This window comes from Poecile atricapillus, chromosome 6 (genome assembly GCF_030490865.1).
Source record: "Poecile atricapillus isolate bPoeAtr1 chromosome 6, bPoeAtr1.hap1, whole genome shotgun sequence".
Classification (NCBI taxonomy): Eukaryota; Metazoa; Chordata; class Aves; order Passeriformes; family Paridae; genus Poecile; species Poecile atricapillus.
In genome coordinates this window covers 18,466,181-18,486,467 of record NC_081254.1, presented here as the reverse complement: position 1 = coordinate 18,486,467, position 20,287 = coordinate 18,466,181, and the positions used below count along the sequence as shown (strand labels likewise).

Below are 20,287 nucleotides of genomic sequence, written 5' to 3'. Positions count from 1 at the left end.
GACATTGAGGTTTTAAATCTAAATGCAATTTAAGCTGTCAATGTCTTCGCAGAAAAGCAACAATTTTCGTGAGTTCCTTCAGGGCAGTGACAGGTTTTTAGCACAGTGCAGTGCCTATTCTTTTCTCTGCAAATGAGTCATTGTGAATGAAGCCAAAAGCAAGAAGAGATAACCAGCTGGGCCATGACCAGGAGACACATGCTCATAATTATTTCCCCAAGCTTTCCCCCAACCGGTCACTGCCCGCCTTCGCTTTAAAGGTGTATTGCATTTCTGCAGCACAATACATTCCTCAGCGTTCAAAAAATATCAAAGCTCTAAAAAGAAAAGCGATGTTTCAGTTCAGTTTCCTTACTTAAGAGAAGCAATGCCAGCTGCACAGGTTCAATAGCAAAAGCCAGTTCTTAGCCGCTTGCTTTAAATCCATCTAACGCTGCTTAGACATGTTATTTAAAAATTCAAGGCAATTTTAGGAGCAATTCTATATTTGGTGTACCCTCATCTATGTGAGGATTTGTATCTAGGAAGAAAAAGCAAATCTTGGGTTTGAAAAAGGAGCTTTTCCAAGTCCTGGTGAAATGCCGCAGCTTCAAAAAAATCAGCAACAGAAAAAAAAAAAAGAAAAAACAGCGTGTTACCAATTAATCTGTCATTTCATGGTTCGAGTCCTGCAGACCCTCGAAGCAGCAGCAGCTGACCTGCCCTAGAAGACCAAGGCAGGGTGCAGCATAAAGAAAATAGTGTAAAATCTCTCAGGAATATCCAAAATCTTGGATAGGTGTGAGCTCCAAGCAGAGAGCAGGGCTTGTATGAAGAGAGAGTAGATGGCAACACGCTTGAAAGGCACGAGATGATGACGTGACACGCCAACCAAGAATTTTAAGCTGATTGCTGCTGCTGCCTATTCATGTGAAAAATAGAGGGTTTTTTTTGCAGACACTGAACTCTAAATCTGAAATGGGGACTGGGATGGGGGTGGGGGCAGCTGAATGCGAACATGGTGGTGGGGTGAGAGAGGAAATCACTGTATCTGAAATGGATTTCAAGCTGGATTCTCAGCATCACATTCTATTATTTCTGACAGCAACACAGCAAGCCATGCAGTCAGAATGCTCAGGACCATTATTTATCCCAACCTCATTTAATAATCATCCAGCAGTGAATAGATTAGAGCAGAGAGTTTGGAAACGGGGATTGGCAGCATGAAAAGAATAGGAAATACCTTCTGTGTCTTTTTATGTGGTGCTTTATAAAGCTTCTCCATTTTTTCTAAATCTGCCTCTAACTCAGTCTGGTAGAGGTAGAGGTCTTTTTCTAGATCACTCTGGTTAAAGAAGGAGAAGAAGAATGGGAAAACAATGCTTAGGGTTAGGGGAAACCAAAGGAATGTTAATTTTGAAAAAAAAAAAAAAGAGAGCCTTTTTAATTGAAAAAAGAGGAAGGTGGTATGGAAAATACATAGAAAATCACTAGCAATTAATCATGTTTCAATCATTATAGAGGAAATAGTTTTAGGCAATTAACATTAAAATCAAGAGATGCACAGGCCTGCTAGAATCTATTTCTACAAACCATAAAGTTATAAAACCCACCTGTAAAGAAAAAAAAAAAAGATACTGTAATAATATGCAATATGCTGTTAGTATAATTATCATTGCAAGTGAAGATAGCAAAACAACCACTCTAAATTATGGCTGATTATGATTTAAGAATTGTTTATTAAATCAATTTACTAGCTACTTAATTGTTAGGCTAATGAGCTGAAGCCCAATTAAAAAAAAAATAATCACTCACAAGCACACAAAACCCAAGCAATGCTACAAGAAAATAAACCAAAAACCACATACACACATATATACGCGCTAGATGCTGTAGTGCAACATACGTGAGACACAATTACCTTTCTATCCTCTCTAGTAAGGATAGAGCAATCTCCAGGAGTATAATCCCAAATCTTTTTTGGAGGCTGATGGAAAGCAGAGGAAGGAAATGAGGAAATGAAGATAAGGAAAGACATCACAGAGAATATGGAAATTGGATTAGAACAGAGGGGAAATACAACAGGGAATTTGCATCAACACTGAAAAGAAATTATAAAATAACAACAAACCACAACAGAGAAAGAGAGAGAGAAAGAGGGATAAATTTGCTATAGCATAAATATCAAGAAATCATGGGGGGCAAAAGGGAACATACATGCATTGTGGAAGGGGCTGTTTTCAGTAATGTTTTTGGAAATTTTTTTTGCAAGGCGCTCTAAGGGATTTTGGACTCTCTAGAGGATGCCCACAGCTGTTGGCTAAAGCATTCTTAACAAAAAAACAAAAACAAATGGGGGAAAAACCACACAGTCATAAAAAGCATTTGTTTTGCTCATTCTTCTTTTCAAAATGAAAGGGTAAAACAAGGGCCTTTGATAAAGAAAAGAGAAAATCTTTCTCACTTCCATCAGCGTATGAATACATACCATGTGAACAGATTGCTGATTTTCCCGTGGTGGCATTGTGGGGCAATGAGAATGCTGTGTTATTTTTTATTTCACTGTTTAGGGGGTTCGTTTGTGGGAATGTTTGGTGGACAGACTGGGACACAAGAAAGTTTGGGAACTAGTTATTTAAAAATCATTCTACAGCTGAAAGTGTCAATTTCAAAATGAATTTCTTTCCTGTTCAGATGCACATGTAAGTATCAGGAAGGATTATCTGGAGCAGAAGACCAGACTAGACTCCCAAGACTGGAGTGAGCAAAGCTACAAAAACCATGTTCTTTGGGCTGCGGCAACAAAGCTCAGAGAAGGCTTTGCCAGCTACAAAAGTCTGAGATGGCATCCTGAATTTGAGTGCCTGACACTGAAGCACTACTGATGGATGTCCACATTCAGGGACTGGCATAGCTCTTGGGGAGCATGGCTGCATGGCTTTGGAACTGAAGCAAGTTCAAGGCAAGCCTTACAAGAGAGCAGCACTTAACAAAAGTGCCCTGAGCAAGGTGGGGAACTCATCAGAGACAGATTGCCCTGAGATACCCTCTTCTGGAATAAGGCTACATGACTAAAAGCACAAATCCACACTTCTAAAGAACAGGTAGACCCCCCATATGTAGAAAGGGCCAAGGGCATAAATCCTCTTCTTTCTTTGACAAATTTTCCATTAACTCACACTAACTTGAAGAACCACAGAGATGACAAACCTTCACTCATTGCAAAAGTAGATGGCTGTTAATTACATGACAGAAAAGATAAACAGGTTTCCTCTCACTGTGGAAACATTAAACTATGACAAGTTGTGAAGAGTTAAATTAACAATACTTTAAAGCCTCAGTGAGGTAAGATTTACCTGACTTTTACTGCCTAAACATTAGGAGGTCTCATCTCAAATGCTGCTGAAACTTCTTTAGCTTAGGATGGAAGATCCACAGCTATAAAACATAGTTTTCTGTGAAAGACTGGACTACTCGATCACTGTACACCCTTTCTTTTAAGCAGAAATTAAACTATTTTTATTATGTGATCAGAGTGAGAACACAACTCCAGGTAGCTACATTCTCTGCAGAGGAACTTCGTCACTTCTGCCAGAACAAAGACTAGATTTAAAAGAAACCTGATCTCTAATGTCCATGTGCAGTTCCCTCTGAAGACTGTACTGAACCTTAAACCTTTGTTGTACGCACATGGAATCTCAGTAGCACTCAAAAATTTTGTGCATGGGCATTTGACTAGTGACCTCAAGGGGAAAGCAGAAATGACAAATGATCACTATGTTTGAATGCATGTGAGAGACTGATACTGACCCTCTGGTGCAGTGAGAGTAGCTTACAAAACAGTATTTAATAACTAAGTTAATAGTGTTTAATCAGTAAGAACCAGGCCATAAAACACTTTAAAGTCACATTTTTTTCCAGTAGCCATGACCACTGATGTGTTCCCTCCATCAAAATGTTCTTTGTCCTATTGAGTAATTAAGCTTTAGTTCATCTTTTTCCAGAGGGAAAATCAAGGCTGTTTTTTTTTTCTCTCCACACATAGCAACACAGCTCCATTTGAAAAGAAAGAACACTGTTCTCAGACTCCTTTGGTTTCAGGGAAGGGCAAGGGCTATTCAACACAGGCTAATGCCCCCCATCTTTATGCAATGGGCAACTACATGCATGAGGAAATAAGCAGGAAACAAGGTCATGATCTGTTTATGGAAAGCTGGAAATTACTGACCTATAGTTTACAAGCCAGGGACAGGAATAAATAATTCTCCTTGACTCAAAGCTACCTATCATCCACCCTAGATCTTGTCAGAAGGAGAATAAGGGCTTTGAATAAGGACTTTTAAGAATGAGAGCAGGGTATTATTTCTAACATGAAACAACAAAAATGCAGTCTGAACTATGGTGTGTGAAAAAATATTACCTTGTTGATACATAGTGCTGGAAGGTGGGGAATGTTTGTAAATGGCTTCAAAACACTAAAAGTGGCCACAGAACAGCTGCTTTATGTTAGTACCAGGATGACATAATGTACAATCACATCTTTAAATGAGTAAGGCAGCTGTTTCAGATTTAGGGCCTAGGAAAGAGATGTGACAATCATAAAAAAAAATAAATTAAAAAAAAAAAGGCAGGTTGACTTCATTGGTCATTGCAACTATCAAACTTACCGGTTTCCCAAACTCCAATTCCGAAAAGAATTTATACCAAGGTTCATTCTTTAAATCTATCTCTTCTGGGCTTATATCCCGAGTCTAAAGGAGTTGGTGATAGGGGAATGGAAGAAAGAGAAGGATAACATTATGCAAAGAATACACAGAAAGGGACTGTTAGAGATGCAGATCTCATGGCTTCCATTCTAAAATGTAGATATTTAGCCTTATAATTTGGAATTTCTATAACATGTTTCTCATAAAGGCCATGAACTGCTTTGGAAACATCAGTTAAGCCAAATAGCATCATTGTGAGCAACATGAATATGAATGAATTGCATTTTACAGGTCAGAAGACCCACACAGAGAGAGAGACTTTGCAGCTTGCCCAGAGTCAAAGGGAGACTCAGTGCAAGAGCTGAGAGTCAAGCAGTCCCTCAGTCTTACTGTCAGACACTTTTATCAAGTCCAAAGCTGCATGTACTTTATTTATTTTTTTTAATCTTAATTTCTTTAAGAAAAAGAGAGACTCAGTAAGATCTGAATCAAATACTGCATCTTTAACAGCACATGAACATGTGAGAAACCCTGTTCTATACACTGCAAACAGAGTGGAAGGTGGTTTTCTAAATCATACGAGACACATGTCAGAGAGAGCGCATCCTGAAAGATCTCTGAAAGGATGGATAGAGCGACAATATTACATGTTTCTTCACAAATAAATGTTAGAGTACCAGACGAAACTACAATGAAGGAAAATCAGACAGGACAGAAAACAGTACAGCTGAAAAGGAAACTCCCTTTCATTCATACCATCTGTCTTAGTGAAGCAAAAAAAAAAAAATAAAAAAAAAATTGAAATAATTAAACTGTTTGAAAACACTGCTGGTGGGGTAAGAGAATAAAAGTCCATTGCTAAAGCTTCTGAGGTACCACTCCCCAAAAGATATCTAGCTAATTCTTGAATTTCAGTATACCTGGTCTAAGACAGAGTGGATCTCAGTGCATTAAAAATATAAGTACATTATGTCTACTGTGCCAGTATGATCCCAAGTGCTCCATCTCAAGGAAGAAGGAGCCACACAGACGCACAGTGTCCTCATGGAAATAATTTTGTGATGGGGTTACTGAGGCAGTTGACAACAGTGCTGGACTCGGGTGTCCCAGATTCTGCCATAGCCTTTATCATCACAAAAAAAAATCTCTAGGAAAAGAGCTCAGGATTGATGCTGAATGAGAGGCAATGCAAAATAAATAGTTACGTCATGTTTAATGCCTGATGGCCTGGAGAATGATTTGGCTACCTTTTAAAGGAACAAAGGAATCAATACCTCTATTTTTTATTTACTGTACTCCAACTAAAAGTACTCATATAACTGTTTTTACATTAAAACAAAACCCACTGATGTCAACAGGAGGCTATTCATTGCTCTGAAATAGTTTTGGATTGCAATTCTGATTGTCACAGCTGTGGGTGTGATTCCAGGAGATATTCACAAATCTCCTGCACCTCTCTGAAAGAGGCAGTCACTAACCACTATAGTAGTGTAATATTTAATGAGACTGATGGAGACTGTGAAGCTACTATTCCAAGGCCTTCTTTCTTCTCTGGTCTATGGCTTCAAATTAAAGCTCATAAAACAGCATTGGAAGTAACACAGCTATCATCTTCATCTTGGTTTTGATGCGCTCTGTACATAAAATTTTTTTTCAATTATACTGATGATGGCTCTGCTTGTGGCTTTTAGACTCTGATACCACAGCTCAGTTCAGAACCTGATGAAGTCTCAACATGTAAACAGTGCCACTGGTGATGACAGACCTTTTGCAAATGCTAAAGTACACAGATGAAGCCGGCCTTTTGCCACAAGTTTTAATCTTGTCTGTTTACCGTGAGACAAAATTGATGTTTAAGTCAGCAGAAATCTGGCTCCAGGGTGGACTGCAGGAATGGAGGTGTCATACCATGTTCAAACCACTCCTCACTGGCACTTCTCTAATGGGCTGAGCCAACACCCAGTAGTATCAAGAGGGAGTCATCCACCGCCCATTGCAATAGAGACTAGGATCATGCTCCCATCAGGAGCAACTTTGTTGAAGTCAATGAAGGGACACGGGTGTGAAAAGAAGCTGGCTGCAGGATCTTCAAAAAGTGATGGACCTTGATTACACTTGAAGGAAAAAAGAAAACCCACCAAAATACTAAAGAGAAGCATCAGGTCCCACATCAGACTTGATTCTTACATTTCTATTGATTTAAATTGCTATTCACTCTTGTGTAAAATCTTTGGCAGGTTTTTCAGGAGCATTCCTTTACTTATTCCATGCACGAATCAATGTCTGAGCTGTTAAGGTACAAAGTCCAGTTTACATTTGGAAACTCACATGCAATTAGCACTTCTAATTGAACCCTTCAAATTAATGCCTTTATAGAACAATTATATCTTTAAGCACTATCTTTGTACACTATTAACATCATTCAGTATTTTCTAGCAGTTGCAGTGTCACACTTGCACCATGGAAGGACACCTTAGGTGATCTGTGGTGATTTACACAGGACTGGCTGATGAGGTTAGCATCACCTCTCTGCCTGTCTCTTGTCAAGTATTCTCAGCCAAGGCTGAAGAAAGAGACTTTTGTATGTCCCCAGCTGTCACAATTCACAGCATTGCTTACTAATTCAGACTGAAATTGCTAACAGCTCACTTACTATGCCAGGTTACATTCCACCATAGCTGGAGAGCTCACATTCAGTCCTGCCACCTCTGCCACAGAAGTGGTGAGATCCAGCTGAGGAAAAAAGCAGCCCAGGGAAGATGGCTATATCCTAAAGCACCTCAAAGGCATCCACTGAGGCACACTAAAGGCACTCTGAAAACTAGTTCAGTGTTTAAAGCATCAGAGGAACACAGAAACCAAACCTGCCTTCTCTGTTTCATAATGCCTTCAACCCTCCTGCTGTGCCCTAGAAAAAGCACAGCTGGCAAAACAGCTGCTGAACAGGTCAGTGTCAAACATGGATTAAAAACTGGGGTTAGTGATCCATACTTAACACGGAAAACAACATGTCCAAAAGGAAAGAAGCCTCTTAATCTCCCTGGATCTTGCTTTAGAGAGAACAAAAAAGTTAGGAAGTTATGCAGAGCAGTTTTCAAAAAACATCACACAAGCACTGCAGTGTAAGCATAAGGAATCCCATCCAAACAGAACCACACAAGCATTTAGAGAGTATTTCATAATCATAGGATAAAACCACAAACTAGGATAAATCAAACATTACCATCTTTTCGTTGTTCAGAACTGAGGACTTCCCTGGCTGATAGTCATAAATGCTCTTGGGTTCTGCACGGTATTTCCTGGTGTCCACCTTCTTGTCTGGAGGCTCCCAGTCAGTCCTAAGGAAAGAAAGATCAATTAACCCAAAATACTGTCGTTTCTGTGGAGACAAACACTCCATTTTGACAGATACTTTACCCCATTAATTATGGTTTAATCAGGGTACTTTTTTTAACCTAGGAAAGGCGACTGCTACAAGAGGAACAGTTCAGATAGGGCTCGGGACATGCATTTGTTCATCTGTTGCAGGCAGAGCTGGATAGAGCTCAGCTGCTGAAACAATTGGAGCAGAGGGGACTTATTCTAAGAACTTTCAGTAAACTTCCAGACTTCTAAATCTTTCCCCATTGGAAACAGCTTAATGATGGGCTTCAATTAAGCTCACAAATATAAACATGTCCAAACTTTGAGCAGAACTCAGATTAACTTCCTTCTGCTAAACTTCTGCCTTTTAGCCGCATCACTGATTACCTGACTACCATTGTTCTGGATTCTGAGGGCACTCTGGATTCCAAGAGGAGGTTTTTTTCTAGAGACATGAATGATTTATTTCAGGCTGCTTTATCTTAATATGGCTAAAAGCAGTCCATTGACTGTCCAAACCTATAATTTTGTGCAGTGCCTATACCAACAGAGGTGAAACAACAGTTACAAAACATTCAAGATCCATATCCTACAAGGTCCTGCTGGTCTCAAAATTGATACAATCAAACACCTAATGCAGAATAACAAATGCTCTTCAAATGAGGAAGCAGCCCTTTTAAGATGATAAACTAATTCTGGTTTTGCTCTTGGCATGTTTTCTTTGATGGGCAATGTGTACGTGGATTCATGTCACCCAGAATTCACCAAACAAAAGTGAGGCATCTATCCAAAACTGCTGCTCCAGGTTTGCTCTCCCTTACCCTTCTGATCTGGTTAGGACAGAAACAAACCACTGAACTGCCTAAATTCTCCCCACTGGCTGAGAAGAGACAGACTATTTTTTTTCTTTCTAAAGGCAAGATGACAGCCAATATGATTGGCATACAAACAGTGTACTAATTTCAACAAGGATGATCTTTCCTATCCAGACTAACTTGTCTGCTTAAGACTCCAACCACAGAGAAAATTCTGGTGAATTTTCTGGTGAAGATTCTAGCATTGGTTTGCCACTAGATAATAGGAAGCATTTATTATGGTAATCTTTTCACTTGCAAGAGTTTTCTCAGAGGGCAAATACACTACGCCTTCAATTCCTGCATAAGGAAGACACTTTCTATCAGTAAACCTTGTCTCCTGATCCAGTCACCTGAGATGCTCCCTAAAGCAGCAATGTCAAATTACAGCTTTGCTCATTTGAGGCAGCAAGTGAAAAACACTAAGAGCATGTAGAAGGTGGTAAAGGGGGAGGAATAGTTCAAGAGCTGGGAAAATTCAGCAGGACATAAAATATTCTTTGCTCATTCTGCTTTCCCATGTGTTTGGTAAATGTATTCCTTACTGTTACAAAGAAGTTTAAAACACGTGGTAATAAATAAAAAAACCAGGAGGGAAGTCATCCTAAAGATCAGAAATGACACTGCTGACTACAACCTACTTGCAAGAAAGTTCATATAGGTAAGAATCCTCAGAGATGGAAAATGTAACTAAGGCTTTACCAAGACTCAACATAAATTCTGCTTTTCCACAATTCTTACTACTTGCTTGTATTCTGAGGTGCCTTTACAGTGTCACGCTGAGCCAAGGGTTTCCACTGTGCCTGTGTGGTAGGCACTGTTTAAGCATGAGACCAAACTCTTTACCCGGGCAGGAGACTATGCAACAGACTGTGTGATGCTTGATAAAAAACAACAGACAGAATGGGGGACTGGGCTGTGACAATGAAGGAGTCCACTGCCACCCACTAAAAGACTCGGAGTAAAAACTACATACCCAGCTTCCAAAAAAGTTTAACTGGACTCATGGACCTAAGGCCTCTACTTTTATCCCCCTCCTACTGACAGCTTTCAGAACTGATCAATATACAACTTAGTTGAGGTCACCTTTCCGGGCTTGATTTCAGCGATGAAGTACGGTTTGGCAGCGGCAGAGTGGCAGACCTCTTCACAACCTTTTCTGAATCAATATTGTCCATCTCACTCTTGGAGCGGGGAACTTGGGCTCTGCCTGTAGGATAAATCACATATAGGAATATTGGTGAACTGGATAGGAAGCAAATAAATACATGCTTTACATGCCCTTTCTGTTTGACAGATTAAACAAGAAAGAATTACTTACTGTCCTCAGAATAGGAATAACGAGGAGAGCATGAATCAGAATCTTCATCTGAAAGACAAAAGCATTTTGCAAGTGAGTTGAAAAAGCCCCAAAGAAGAAGCACCAGAGACCCTTTAATTTCTTCTACTAATGTATTCACCATAATTTGAGTGATATCCCCAACACTTACCACAGGGAGAGGATCCTAGAAAATAAAATTCTAATGAGGTTTAAATTGCATTTGAAAATAATTCCTAGATTAGATACAAATATTAATATACTACTTACACTAATACCATTCTCCAGGCTCTCAAAGTACTTTAGAAAATAATCCCTTTTTACCATAAAACTCCTCCACAGCAAGGGTTATAGATCCATGGTATCAAAAGCTGAGATAACAGAGGATATTTAAATAGAGGATCCAAAAGCCATAGTATATGATCAAAATAACTCATTAGGTGCTAGACACAATAATACAGCTGAGGAATCCTGCTGACAATCACATATTATTCTTACATTTAGCTATTAGAGAGCATCCAAAGGAGGGCAATGAAGATGGTGAAGAGCCTAGAGGTGAAACTCTAAGAGAAGCGGCTGAGGTCACTTGGGCTGCTCAGCCTGGCCAAGAGGAGACTGTGGGGAGATCTCAGTGCAGCTACAACTTCCTCATGAGAGGAAGAGGAGGTGCAGGCACTGATCTCTGCTCTGTGGTGATGGTGACAGGACACAACAGAATGGCCTGAAGTTGAGTCAGGGGTGATTTAGACTGAGTATCAGAAAAAGCTTCTTCACCCAGAGGGTGTTTGGGCACTGGAACAGCTCCCCAGGGAAGTGGGGAGCCGCAGCCTGACAGAGTTTCAGGAAGTGTCTGGACAATGCTTTCAGGCACATGGTGTGACTCTTAGGGGTTTCCTGTGCATGGTCAGGAATTGGACTTTGATGATCCTTGTGGGTCCCCTCCAACTCAGAATATTCTGTAATTCTGTGACTGCAAAGAGAATTGCGAGCAAAAGTATTACTAATACCTCTCCATAAAAAAGGAACATAAAAAGACATAAAAACAAAGAAAATGAAGCTAGAATAAACTAGATTAAAAAAAATAATTAAAAGTGTTATGTGAATTTAGTGATGACAATCAACAGCTTGAAATAATGTCTAAATTTTCTTTCAAGGAGGACATCCATCAGATGCTACACCCAACTCATCTGCTGGAAAAAAACAATTTGGCTAACACAGCTGACGTCAAGTTGCACTCAAGCCTTCACTCACTGAACCTTTGAGGAAGGCTCAAGATAGTCTAAACTTCTAGCCTATCTGCTTTAGATATTTTGGTGAATGAATTAGAAGTTTAAAGCGCCAAAAAGATGGTTGTTGAGTCTTGGTATGCATATCATAACCTTCAGCTTAAGAAGGCCAATTCCCATGTTTTAAACCTTTATGATGAAAACCAAATATTTATATTACACTATTGACAAAACTATTGACAAACTTTTGTTTTGTATTTCTTACCAAGAAAAGAATCTAATCAAATATTAGAGAAATATTTCCCAATATATTGAGAATAAAAATTAGTGTTTAGTCCAAAAAAATTTCAGCCATATAAGCCATCAAATGACTTTCATATGCACATTTCTAAGTGAATAGGAGACATAGGAGAACAGACTCTTTAATATATTGTCATCATGAGGTTTGCAAACTATACTAGTCCAGATGAGTAAAATGGATTTTTAAACCTCATTGTGAACAAGAAAATATTCTCTGAAAAATTCTTTCATCCATTAATTACTGAAACTTTTTCTCTCTCACCCATTCCCACATACCATTCTGCAAAGAGGAAATAACTTACCTGCATTATGATTTGCAAGACAGGACTCTTCACCTAATATATTTCACTAAGAAATTATCAAGTATCTTAGATACCTGTATGAAACTTCATCCACATTAATTTTAACAGTGAAATACACCTTACATTTCCTTGCCTTCTTTGAGTACCTTAGCTCATATTGCATGCTTTCTTCTTACACGATACCCACCAGATGTTTAATACAAACATTGAATAAATGGTTAATTAATAGTCTCACCAGGGTTGGCTTGAGGCACAGGCTAAGTAGGCAAGTTCCTAGATTGCAGGATCTAAAGTGTCATGAAAGCACCAAGTCAACAAGGCTGTCACGAGCAACTTTACAATCAGGAAATGTCTCTACACCCAATGTGCGCAGCAGAATCCAGTGTTTCTCATATAAAAATATTTTGCATGGTCACATCATTATCACTGCAACAGGTGCTGTTTCACCACCTCTGAAATATGACTGCAAAGTATTCTGATTTTAATATGAAGTTTAAAGGAATCTGCTGAGCACAGGTAAGGTAAAGACAGTGTTATTTCAAGTTGCAAGATGTGCTCATGAGACCAAACTCTGTCCTTGCCTAGATATGCCAAGTGCACCTAAGACCAGCCCTGAACCTATGTTACCAAGTTATTTTTATTTTATAAGACTACACTGAGGGACTGATCCAAAACCCACTGAAGCAAGCAGCCTTTTTACTAATGTGCTTCAGTGGCATTCTGGGTCTGGCCCTAATACTATGTTAATGTTAAAAACCAGAAGCAAATAATTATTGAAATTTATTGATTTGAAAGGGGGGGAAGAAATCTCAGTTAAACCTATCTTTACACAAAGTCAGCAATCTAGACATGTTAAATAATCACTGCACACGCAACTGATAAGTGCATAAAACCAAGCAAACCCCAAGTTTGCAGCATTAGTCAAATACTAGTTACAAAGCCAGAGGAGCACTGCAAAGCTAAAAAGGCACCATACAGTCAAGGCAATGCTTAGAGTGCAGCAAATCATTATGAGGCAGCATAATGCTCAGCAACTAGAAAAAACTCCAGGAAGAAAATAAATTAATAAGGCAGCATTTGTGCAGAAAAAATATATATGGACCTTTATTATTACCTTCAGAGATAGGACTAGGAGTAGACGCAGGAAACTGGTATGTAGGAGAATAAGGATTGTCTTCTGCAGCAGAGAAAAGCAGTGGATTTTGAGACTATCCACAATGAAGTGGAGGTTCTGCTTCATCCCCCAGCTTCTATCACCATGTGATTTTATTCCCTACTTTAATAACACTAGGGTAAATGGTATCATACTTCAAAAAAAGATTAATGAATTAGCAAAGATTTAGTTATTTTATGCATCACACAAGAAGGTATACTGGGTATAACTGAATTTCCAGGCAGTGTAACAGAAAACTAGAACCTGAATCTAGTTACTATTAGGGCACTATAGAACAGTTAAGTCAAAGCACAAGACAACAGATACTCTGACTAAACTTCTGGTACCTTCAGTTTTTTGCTGGATTTCAGGAAGTTCAGGAAATGTGTAGGTAGGGCAATAAGGGTTTTCTTCAGGATTGTCTAAGGAGAGGAACATGATTTGCAAAAAAGAACAGAGAGGACAGATTTAAAGGGGAAGAAGGGCGAGCCAAGAATTCATTCAAGCTGACTACAGTCCCTCTCATGCTGATATTTTAGCATGACACAACCTAGAATGCCTCTTTGTTCATTGCTGCCTTGCATGTCTGGGCCTTGTGAGAGATCCTGGTAGCCAAGGGGACTAAACTCATTCTCCTCCATCTGAGCATGGGCTTTAGCTGAGCTAAATAACCTGTCAGGAACAGTAGAATTAGGAAATAATTCAACTCCTCCTCATTCCATCCACTACAGCACAGCATTTATCTTTGCATAAAGCTCATCAGGACAGCACCTGCAGCAGCAAATACAGCTCCAGTTTTGCATGCTCTACATTTTGTTACAGAAGCACAGATCTGAGCTGCGCTTGCCTGCGTGTCAGGCTGTTCAGAGATCAGTTTGCAAATGCTACTGCAGCCATTTCTCACACATAAGAAAAATGTGAATGTATCAGCAATCAGGCATAGAAGTGCCCCAAGGTGAGAATTCCCTGAGAGCTCACCACTGTGAAGTTTGTAAGTGCTCACCACAATTCTAGGTTTTCAAAGGAGAAAGATTAGGGTCTTCAAAAAGCGGAGTTCAGATTCTGAACTCACCAAAATTTAATGGAAACCTTTACACTGGTTTCAGTGAACCTCAAATCATGCTTTGTGTTGTGCAGGTACTAAAGCTTAACAATGTAAAAAGTTTCTCTTATGCACAGAGAAATTTCAAGGATAACCTACTGTATTTTAAAAGTGTGTGGATTGGGTTAGCTGGTAAAGCTGGAGTTCAGGGATCTATTTTCTCTTAGTATGGAATTATTATCAGCTTTTCTGGTCTCAAAGAGTATAGTTGATTTCATGAGGGCACTGCAGTTCACCTTTCAGAACAACTCAGACATTTCTTTGGCCTTCACTGTTCTCCTACCTTTGACTTCAAAGATTTCAAATGCATTGCTTGAGTTCTGTGGTGCAGAGCAAAGACTAATTAACATAGAATGCTTTTATTTAACATCCAGTACAATTCTTCATATGAATGAAACAAAATGTCATCAAGGTGGTCTTTTAAAGTAAATAAAAACCATCTGAGCTACAGTACCTCTGTTTAGCTTGTGGATCTGCTTGAACATAGTCTTGTACCAGTCCTTCGATCTGTCTGTATTCTGTTGGAAAAATAAATATACAGTAATTAAAGTAAATAACAGCGACTTTACCAGCCTTTCCAAGTTATTACAAATCTTCCGGCAATGAAAAAAAACTACACTCTGCTATGTGAAAGCTGTATATTAGTATTCTACAATATGAATTATTTCACTCAGATATATCATCTCGTATGATGTTTCACTCAAGAAAGTAATAATGTAAAAGCTTTGCAGAGGCAGGTTGTAACCTCTCTGGAACTGCAGATTGTATGAATTATTTTGTTTATTAATCTGGTTTGACATCTAAATTTAAACAACTTGCCTGTTTTAGTCATACATACCAATTTCCTAAGTATTCAGTGGACAATTAGAAACACAGAGTGTTTAAGTCATTCCAGAAACTAGTTGTGAGAATACATTAATAATTCCTTTCACAATTTCCCCTGAACACTGAATGAATGTAATCACATATAAAAGAGGTATCTGCGTCTAAGATGGCTAAAATGAGACAAAATTCTCCTTCAGCTGCTAGATGGGAAGGAAACAGAGGAGCAGCAAACATTATTTTCAGCTATTATGAGAAGAAATACTAATTTTTCATTTTCTTTCCCCTGAAGCAGCTGAAACAGGTGACAGATAGCAAATGGAGTAATTAATCAAAAAATACACTGTAAATAGAATTCTGTCTTTCCTTAAATCTCTGCAGCTTTAGTAAATTACCTCAGTCCTAAAGCAGGCAGAATCTAGCCCAGGTTTTGCACATCAACCACATGCTCAATGCTGTCTTACCCTCAGTGGAATTCCGATATCATCAACAGAGGTATCAGCCATGTGGTGAGGGCTCTTGACAGTGCTTCTCTTTTCTTCCACTGCCCTCTTCTCACTTGGCACAGTCTCCTGAACTGGCTTGTCCCGTAGAAGTGCTGAGTCAACTTTATCAGAAACTAATCTGTCTGGCACTGAATCTGGAAATGACAATGGGGGGATTTTTACCTCATCCCAGCATTTCACAACATCACCATATTCCGCTGCTTTATGGCAAAAATTCTAGCAAGTAGTTGATGAGACAGACTGTGTCACTCTGGTTGTGATTAGCAGCTAGACTGAAGGAAATCTCCCAAGAAAATGCCTGATGCCAGCAAAAGCAGGCAAGCATTTCTCAGGTAGTTACCATCACACTTCTCATGACAGTCTCAGCTGACATAAAAGAGAACAATTTTGGCCTCAAGAATTTTCTTGAAACAAAAGAAAATTTTGGGTTTTTTTGCTTCTTTTGAATAATTAGTAACTCTACAGTGTCAGTATTCATCAAAAAGCACCAGTAATACAGTCTCCTGTACATCTTTTTCTGCCGATTTCAACCTAAAGGAGCATGGTATGTGGTAGTGGTCACTACTTTTTAACAGATTACATTCACCTGTCTGACAATCCCATTTGTTGCAGACAGTATATGATGTTTCCAATTAATTTCCATGCCCTAATTAGAGTGTTAAACAAATGTTGTTTAAGCATAAATATGACATGATTGCAGAGGAGTCTACATAAAGACGGAGGGAAATAACTAATTTCTTCAGACTGCCTTGCTTCCAAACTGGAATTCCTTGACACTGCCCAACTGACACCCAGAGGTAGCAGCAGGCATCACCAAGGGACTTCAGGTTGTTCTGAAGCTCTGCTCTACTCTGCTCTGCAGAGCTGCAGCACAGCAGCCCTTAGACTCAGTGAAGGATTTTTTTCCTATGTGGATTTCCTGCAGAGGAAACACCTGCAATTTTAGTCTGCCTCATCAAGACTTTTGCAAATCCTATAATTTTTACATCACTGCATGCATTGAAGAGAGAAAGATATGTTTATTCTCATGCACATCATCATCCTGCCCAAAGCCATTAAATGTGTAGAGATCTGACAGGGGCGGACAGCGGAGGAAAGGCTCGTGCATAGCAATGCATTGATCTGTTGGTACCATGAGCAAACACAATTCTGCCCTGCAAAACTCGGAACTAAAGGATTTGTATTTAAAAGGTTAGTAAATTTTATGACTTAGGACAAACAGATGAGCAATTTAGGTGTTTGGTATATTTCTCTGCAGTTCTTGGGCAGTGTGTTTGCTAAAGGCACCCCACAAGCTATCAAAGCAGCAGCTTTGCTCCAGCAGAGGCAGCAACTGGGGGGGTAGCAGACCTTTCACATCATACCTGCCAGGCTACTAAGCCTTTTTTGCTGTTCTGTGGTAAAGGAAGAAACAAAACAAAACAAAAAAATACAGAACAAATGTGTGAGACATAAACAGCAAGTGCTCTGGTGCTGCATTTCTGACAGGCAAGAAATACACTGTAGAATGATAGCAGCTGCTGGAGAGAATCTGCTTTCAAATACCCTGCCAAAGTGACAGCCCACAGTCCCTTCTCCACATAGCAGCCTCGTGGGATAACATAAATCTTACAATGCAGTGACCAACACATTTGCAAAGAGCACTTTTATTTAAATTTTCATTTTTTTCATAACATTGGAGAATAAAACATTGGAGGCAATTAGAAAACCAGTAAAAATTCACAGAGTCAAGCCACTTGACAACTAACATTAACCATTATCATGAAGTACATTTTGAAATAATCCTGCTGTAGCATTTCAAAAGGACATAGGAAAGGACAAGGTCATTGCTGGTGCTTGCAGAGTCTCATCACCTGTTACTGAGCCACAGATTCAGTGATTTGTGCACACACACAGCTGGAAGGCTTTGATTCTCAAAACAATCCCCTTGGTTAGAGGCTTTTTCTTAAAGAGTTCCTAGACTGGGGTATCTGTGGTATCTCTCAGCAGGTTTGACTACCCTAAAGTTAGTGCTTTCTAAAAGAATGTCCAAATGACTTACCCAAGTCACAGCTGGGATAAGCCAAGAATTCTTAGCACTCTGTTGTCTATTTGTTTTATTCCCTAGCAATTAATTCTTTTCTTTAAAGCATGAAAGCCATTTGAAAATAATAAAATATTTTACTGATACAAAAAGCACAAATACTTTTGAAAGCTCATATTGTTAGAGCAAAGATTAAAAAACTTTAATATATTAAACACACTTGTTATATATTTAGGATAAATCATGCCATGCAATGCCTGCACAGAAAGTAACTGTGCTTTGGGGTGGCATAGAACACTTGCCAAGTAAGTCTGCCTTAGTAACAAACCTCCAGGCGTGTGCTGTTTTCTAGAGGAGCCCACCTTCACTAGGTATTTGTACTAAGTGGATCATCTCAGCAAGGAAGACTGCACCCTCAGTGCAGCTCCCTCATCAATACATCTGAACTCTGATCTTTAGCCTCAGGTCTGCTCTGCTGACCACTGATGGCAAGCTGCTCCTGTGCATGCTCACATGATAGCTGCCAACATAGGGGAAAAAACCCTACATGCACTGGGTAAAAGGAAGGGTCAGTACTCTGAGCCAGAAGAATGAATGGGAACCACCTGCTACAGGGTTCACTGGGGTGAGCACCAGGCCACCAGGAATAGGTTGATAGGAAACTGCAAGTGAGAAATGCAACAATGCTCATCTCTGGAACTTGGGAGGAAAAAATGTAAGCACCAAGGATAACTGTATTGAATCACTGAGCTCTTCTGACAAGAACACGTAGCTTAAGGAGTCAATACTTGAGAGTTTTTTCCTATCTCTTTTCCACAGAGGAGAGGATACCATTAATTAATAAGACTGTCAATTAAAAACCTCAAAACTACTTTTTATATGAAGGGGAGATTTCCTTTTCCCTTGTATCTCTGTGTAGGAAAGGGAGCAGCTGATGGATAGAAGCAGAAGGAGCAGGAGGTGTCTGTTATTTCACTCTCCTGCCTGACCAGAGCCAGACTATAGCCCCAGACACACACCAGCTTAATGAGGCTTTCACTCTAAATCTTGTATTCTGGGACTGTAAGCAAAGGCCAAAAACTTGCAGGATTTTCAGAGAAAGGGTAAAGCAGAGGGATAAAACTGCTGGCAACAGTGAAGGAATGATCATAGATTCCCTCAGAAATGTCCCAGAGGGAGAGGAGCCTCCCAGAGGAGACTAAGACTTGAAAAAGACTTAAAAAAAAAAAAAGGAAAGAGGAAACAAGTATTTGAGAACATATTTGGTGCAAAATAAAGGTATTGAAAAGAAAATTTGCTAGAAATAAACAAGAGGATCTGAAATTACTTAGGTCATTTTCATGAAGTAGATGATGTCTGGTACAACAGTCACTTCAGAGAATAAGAGAGCTAACTCCTTAAAAAGCAATCAATAATCCACTGAGGAGAAAGAAAGTCACATTATCCATCTGGAAGACTAACCTACTGGACTTCCTGCATTAAAATGACCTTGAAATTTCTAATTTACAGGGTAAAATTGTCAGAGCACACAAAAGGAATTTTTACTAAATATCATCTTGACATGAAGGAATTGATTTCAGCACAAAACATAATTAACCATTCAGGAGAAGGTGGAACTTAACTTAGTAATAATTTGATATGTGCCATGAGAGCAACCTAGTTTTGAACAGATAAAGTTCATAAAGATGGAACCAAATATGAATCATGTCTGCCAGGATGGAAATTCAATAGATAAGTAAGATCTGAGAACCATTTAAAAATACTAAGTTAGAAGAAAGAAATCTTAATGTTATTCTGGGATAAATCCCATACAGGAATGGAAGCATAAGGAAATAGGGAACTGCAGAAAACCCTCTACACAAAAAAAAAAAGATGGGAAATGTGCACAAGGCAACATATGCTGGGAAATGAAAGAAAATTACAGTGGAATAAAAGCATTAACAGAATGTCTCAAACTCAAAACCAGGTTTGAGGCACAAGAAGAATAAAGAGAAACTAGCAATGATCTTGTTCTTTTACAAAGTAGGTACAATAGTAATAAAAGGGCAGGAAAGATGACACATCTGATTAGTATTTCCATTCTGCATTTGAAAAAAAAAGCAGAAAAAAAAAGATTCCTTACTTTGCCTGACGGATAAATACTTTCCAGCATAACAGTAACTAAGGACTATGCTGAAGGACATCAACTGAGGTCAGATAAAAACAAGCATATTCATATAAACAGTAAAAATTTCAGAGCAGTTTTCTGCTCTAAAGGGAGCAGTTCTGGAGGTTGGACCATTCATCCTCGGAATGTCTTGGAACACAAAGGAAACTCCACAGGACAAGGAAGAAAACAAATGTTGTGACAACCTTCAAAAATGATTAGTTTGATGGTTGGGACATGTGTCTGTCAAGTAAGCAATAATGCCATAAAAATGATTTACATGGGATCTTCTAATAAATATGTATCTGACACAATGTCAGTGTCTGATACAATGTCAATCAATACAAATTTGTGACTATGATGCCTTGTCAAACCAACATGATGCATGCAAATTACAAGTGTGACTTATTTATTTATTTATATAATATATGGGATAGAATGATATACTTCACAGACATGATCAAATGGTATATCTGGCCATGATCTA

The 20,287-nt window shown here is 39.0% G+C and overlaps 1 protein-coding gene across 50 annotated transcripts in view; it reads right to left on the bottom strand.

Moving 5' to 3' along the window:
- Positions 1-20,287, bottom strand: part of SORBS1 (sorbin and SH3 domain containing 1) — a 161,081-nt gene that overhangs the window by 27,779 nt on the left and 113,015 nt on the right. For 36 of the 50 annotated variants that reach the window (XM_058841498.1, XM_058841482.1, XM_058841495.1 and 33 more), the window contains 11 exons: positions 16,996-17,025; positions 15,590-15,765; positions 14,758-14,821; positions 13,549-13,623; positions 13,163-13,225; positions 10,224-10,271; positions 9,989-10,112; positions 7,909-8,023; positions 4,647-4,730; positions 1,901-1,966; positions 1,223-1,324 (listed from right to left, as the gene is read on the bottom strand). In XM_058841498.1, coding sequence (XP_058697481.1) covers positions 1,223-1,324; positions 1,901-1,966; positions 4,647-4,730; positions 7,909-8,023; positions 9,989-10,112; positions 10,224-10,271; positions 13,163-13,225; positions 13,549-13,623; positions 14,758-14,821; positions 15,590-15,765; positions 16,996-17,025 — 947 coding nt within the window. The remainder of the gene's footprint in view (positions 1-1,222; positions 1,325-1,900; positions 1,967-4,646; positions 4,731-7,908; positions 8,024-9,988; positions 10,113-10,223; positions 10,272-13,162; positions 13,226-13,548; positions 13,624-14,757; positions 14,822-15,589; positions 15,766-16,995; positions 17,026-20,287) is intronic. The other 14 variants (XM_058841526.1, XM_058841492.1, XM_058841508.1 and 11 more) reach the window with 5 other exon arrangements.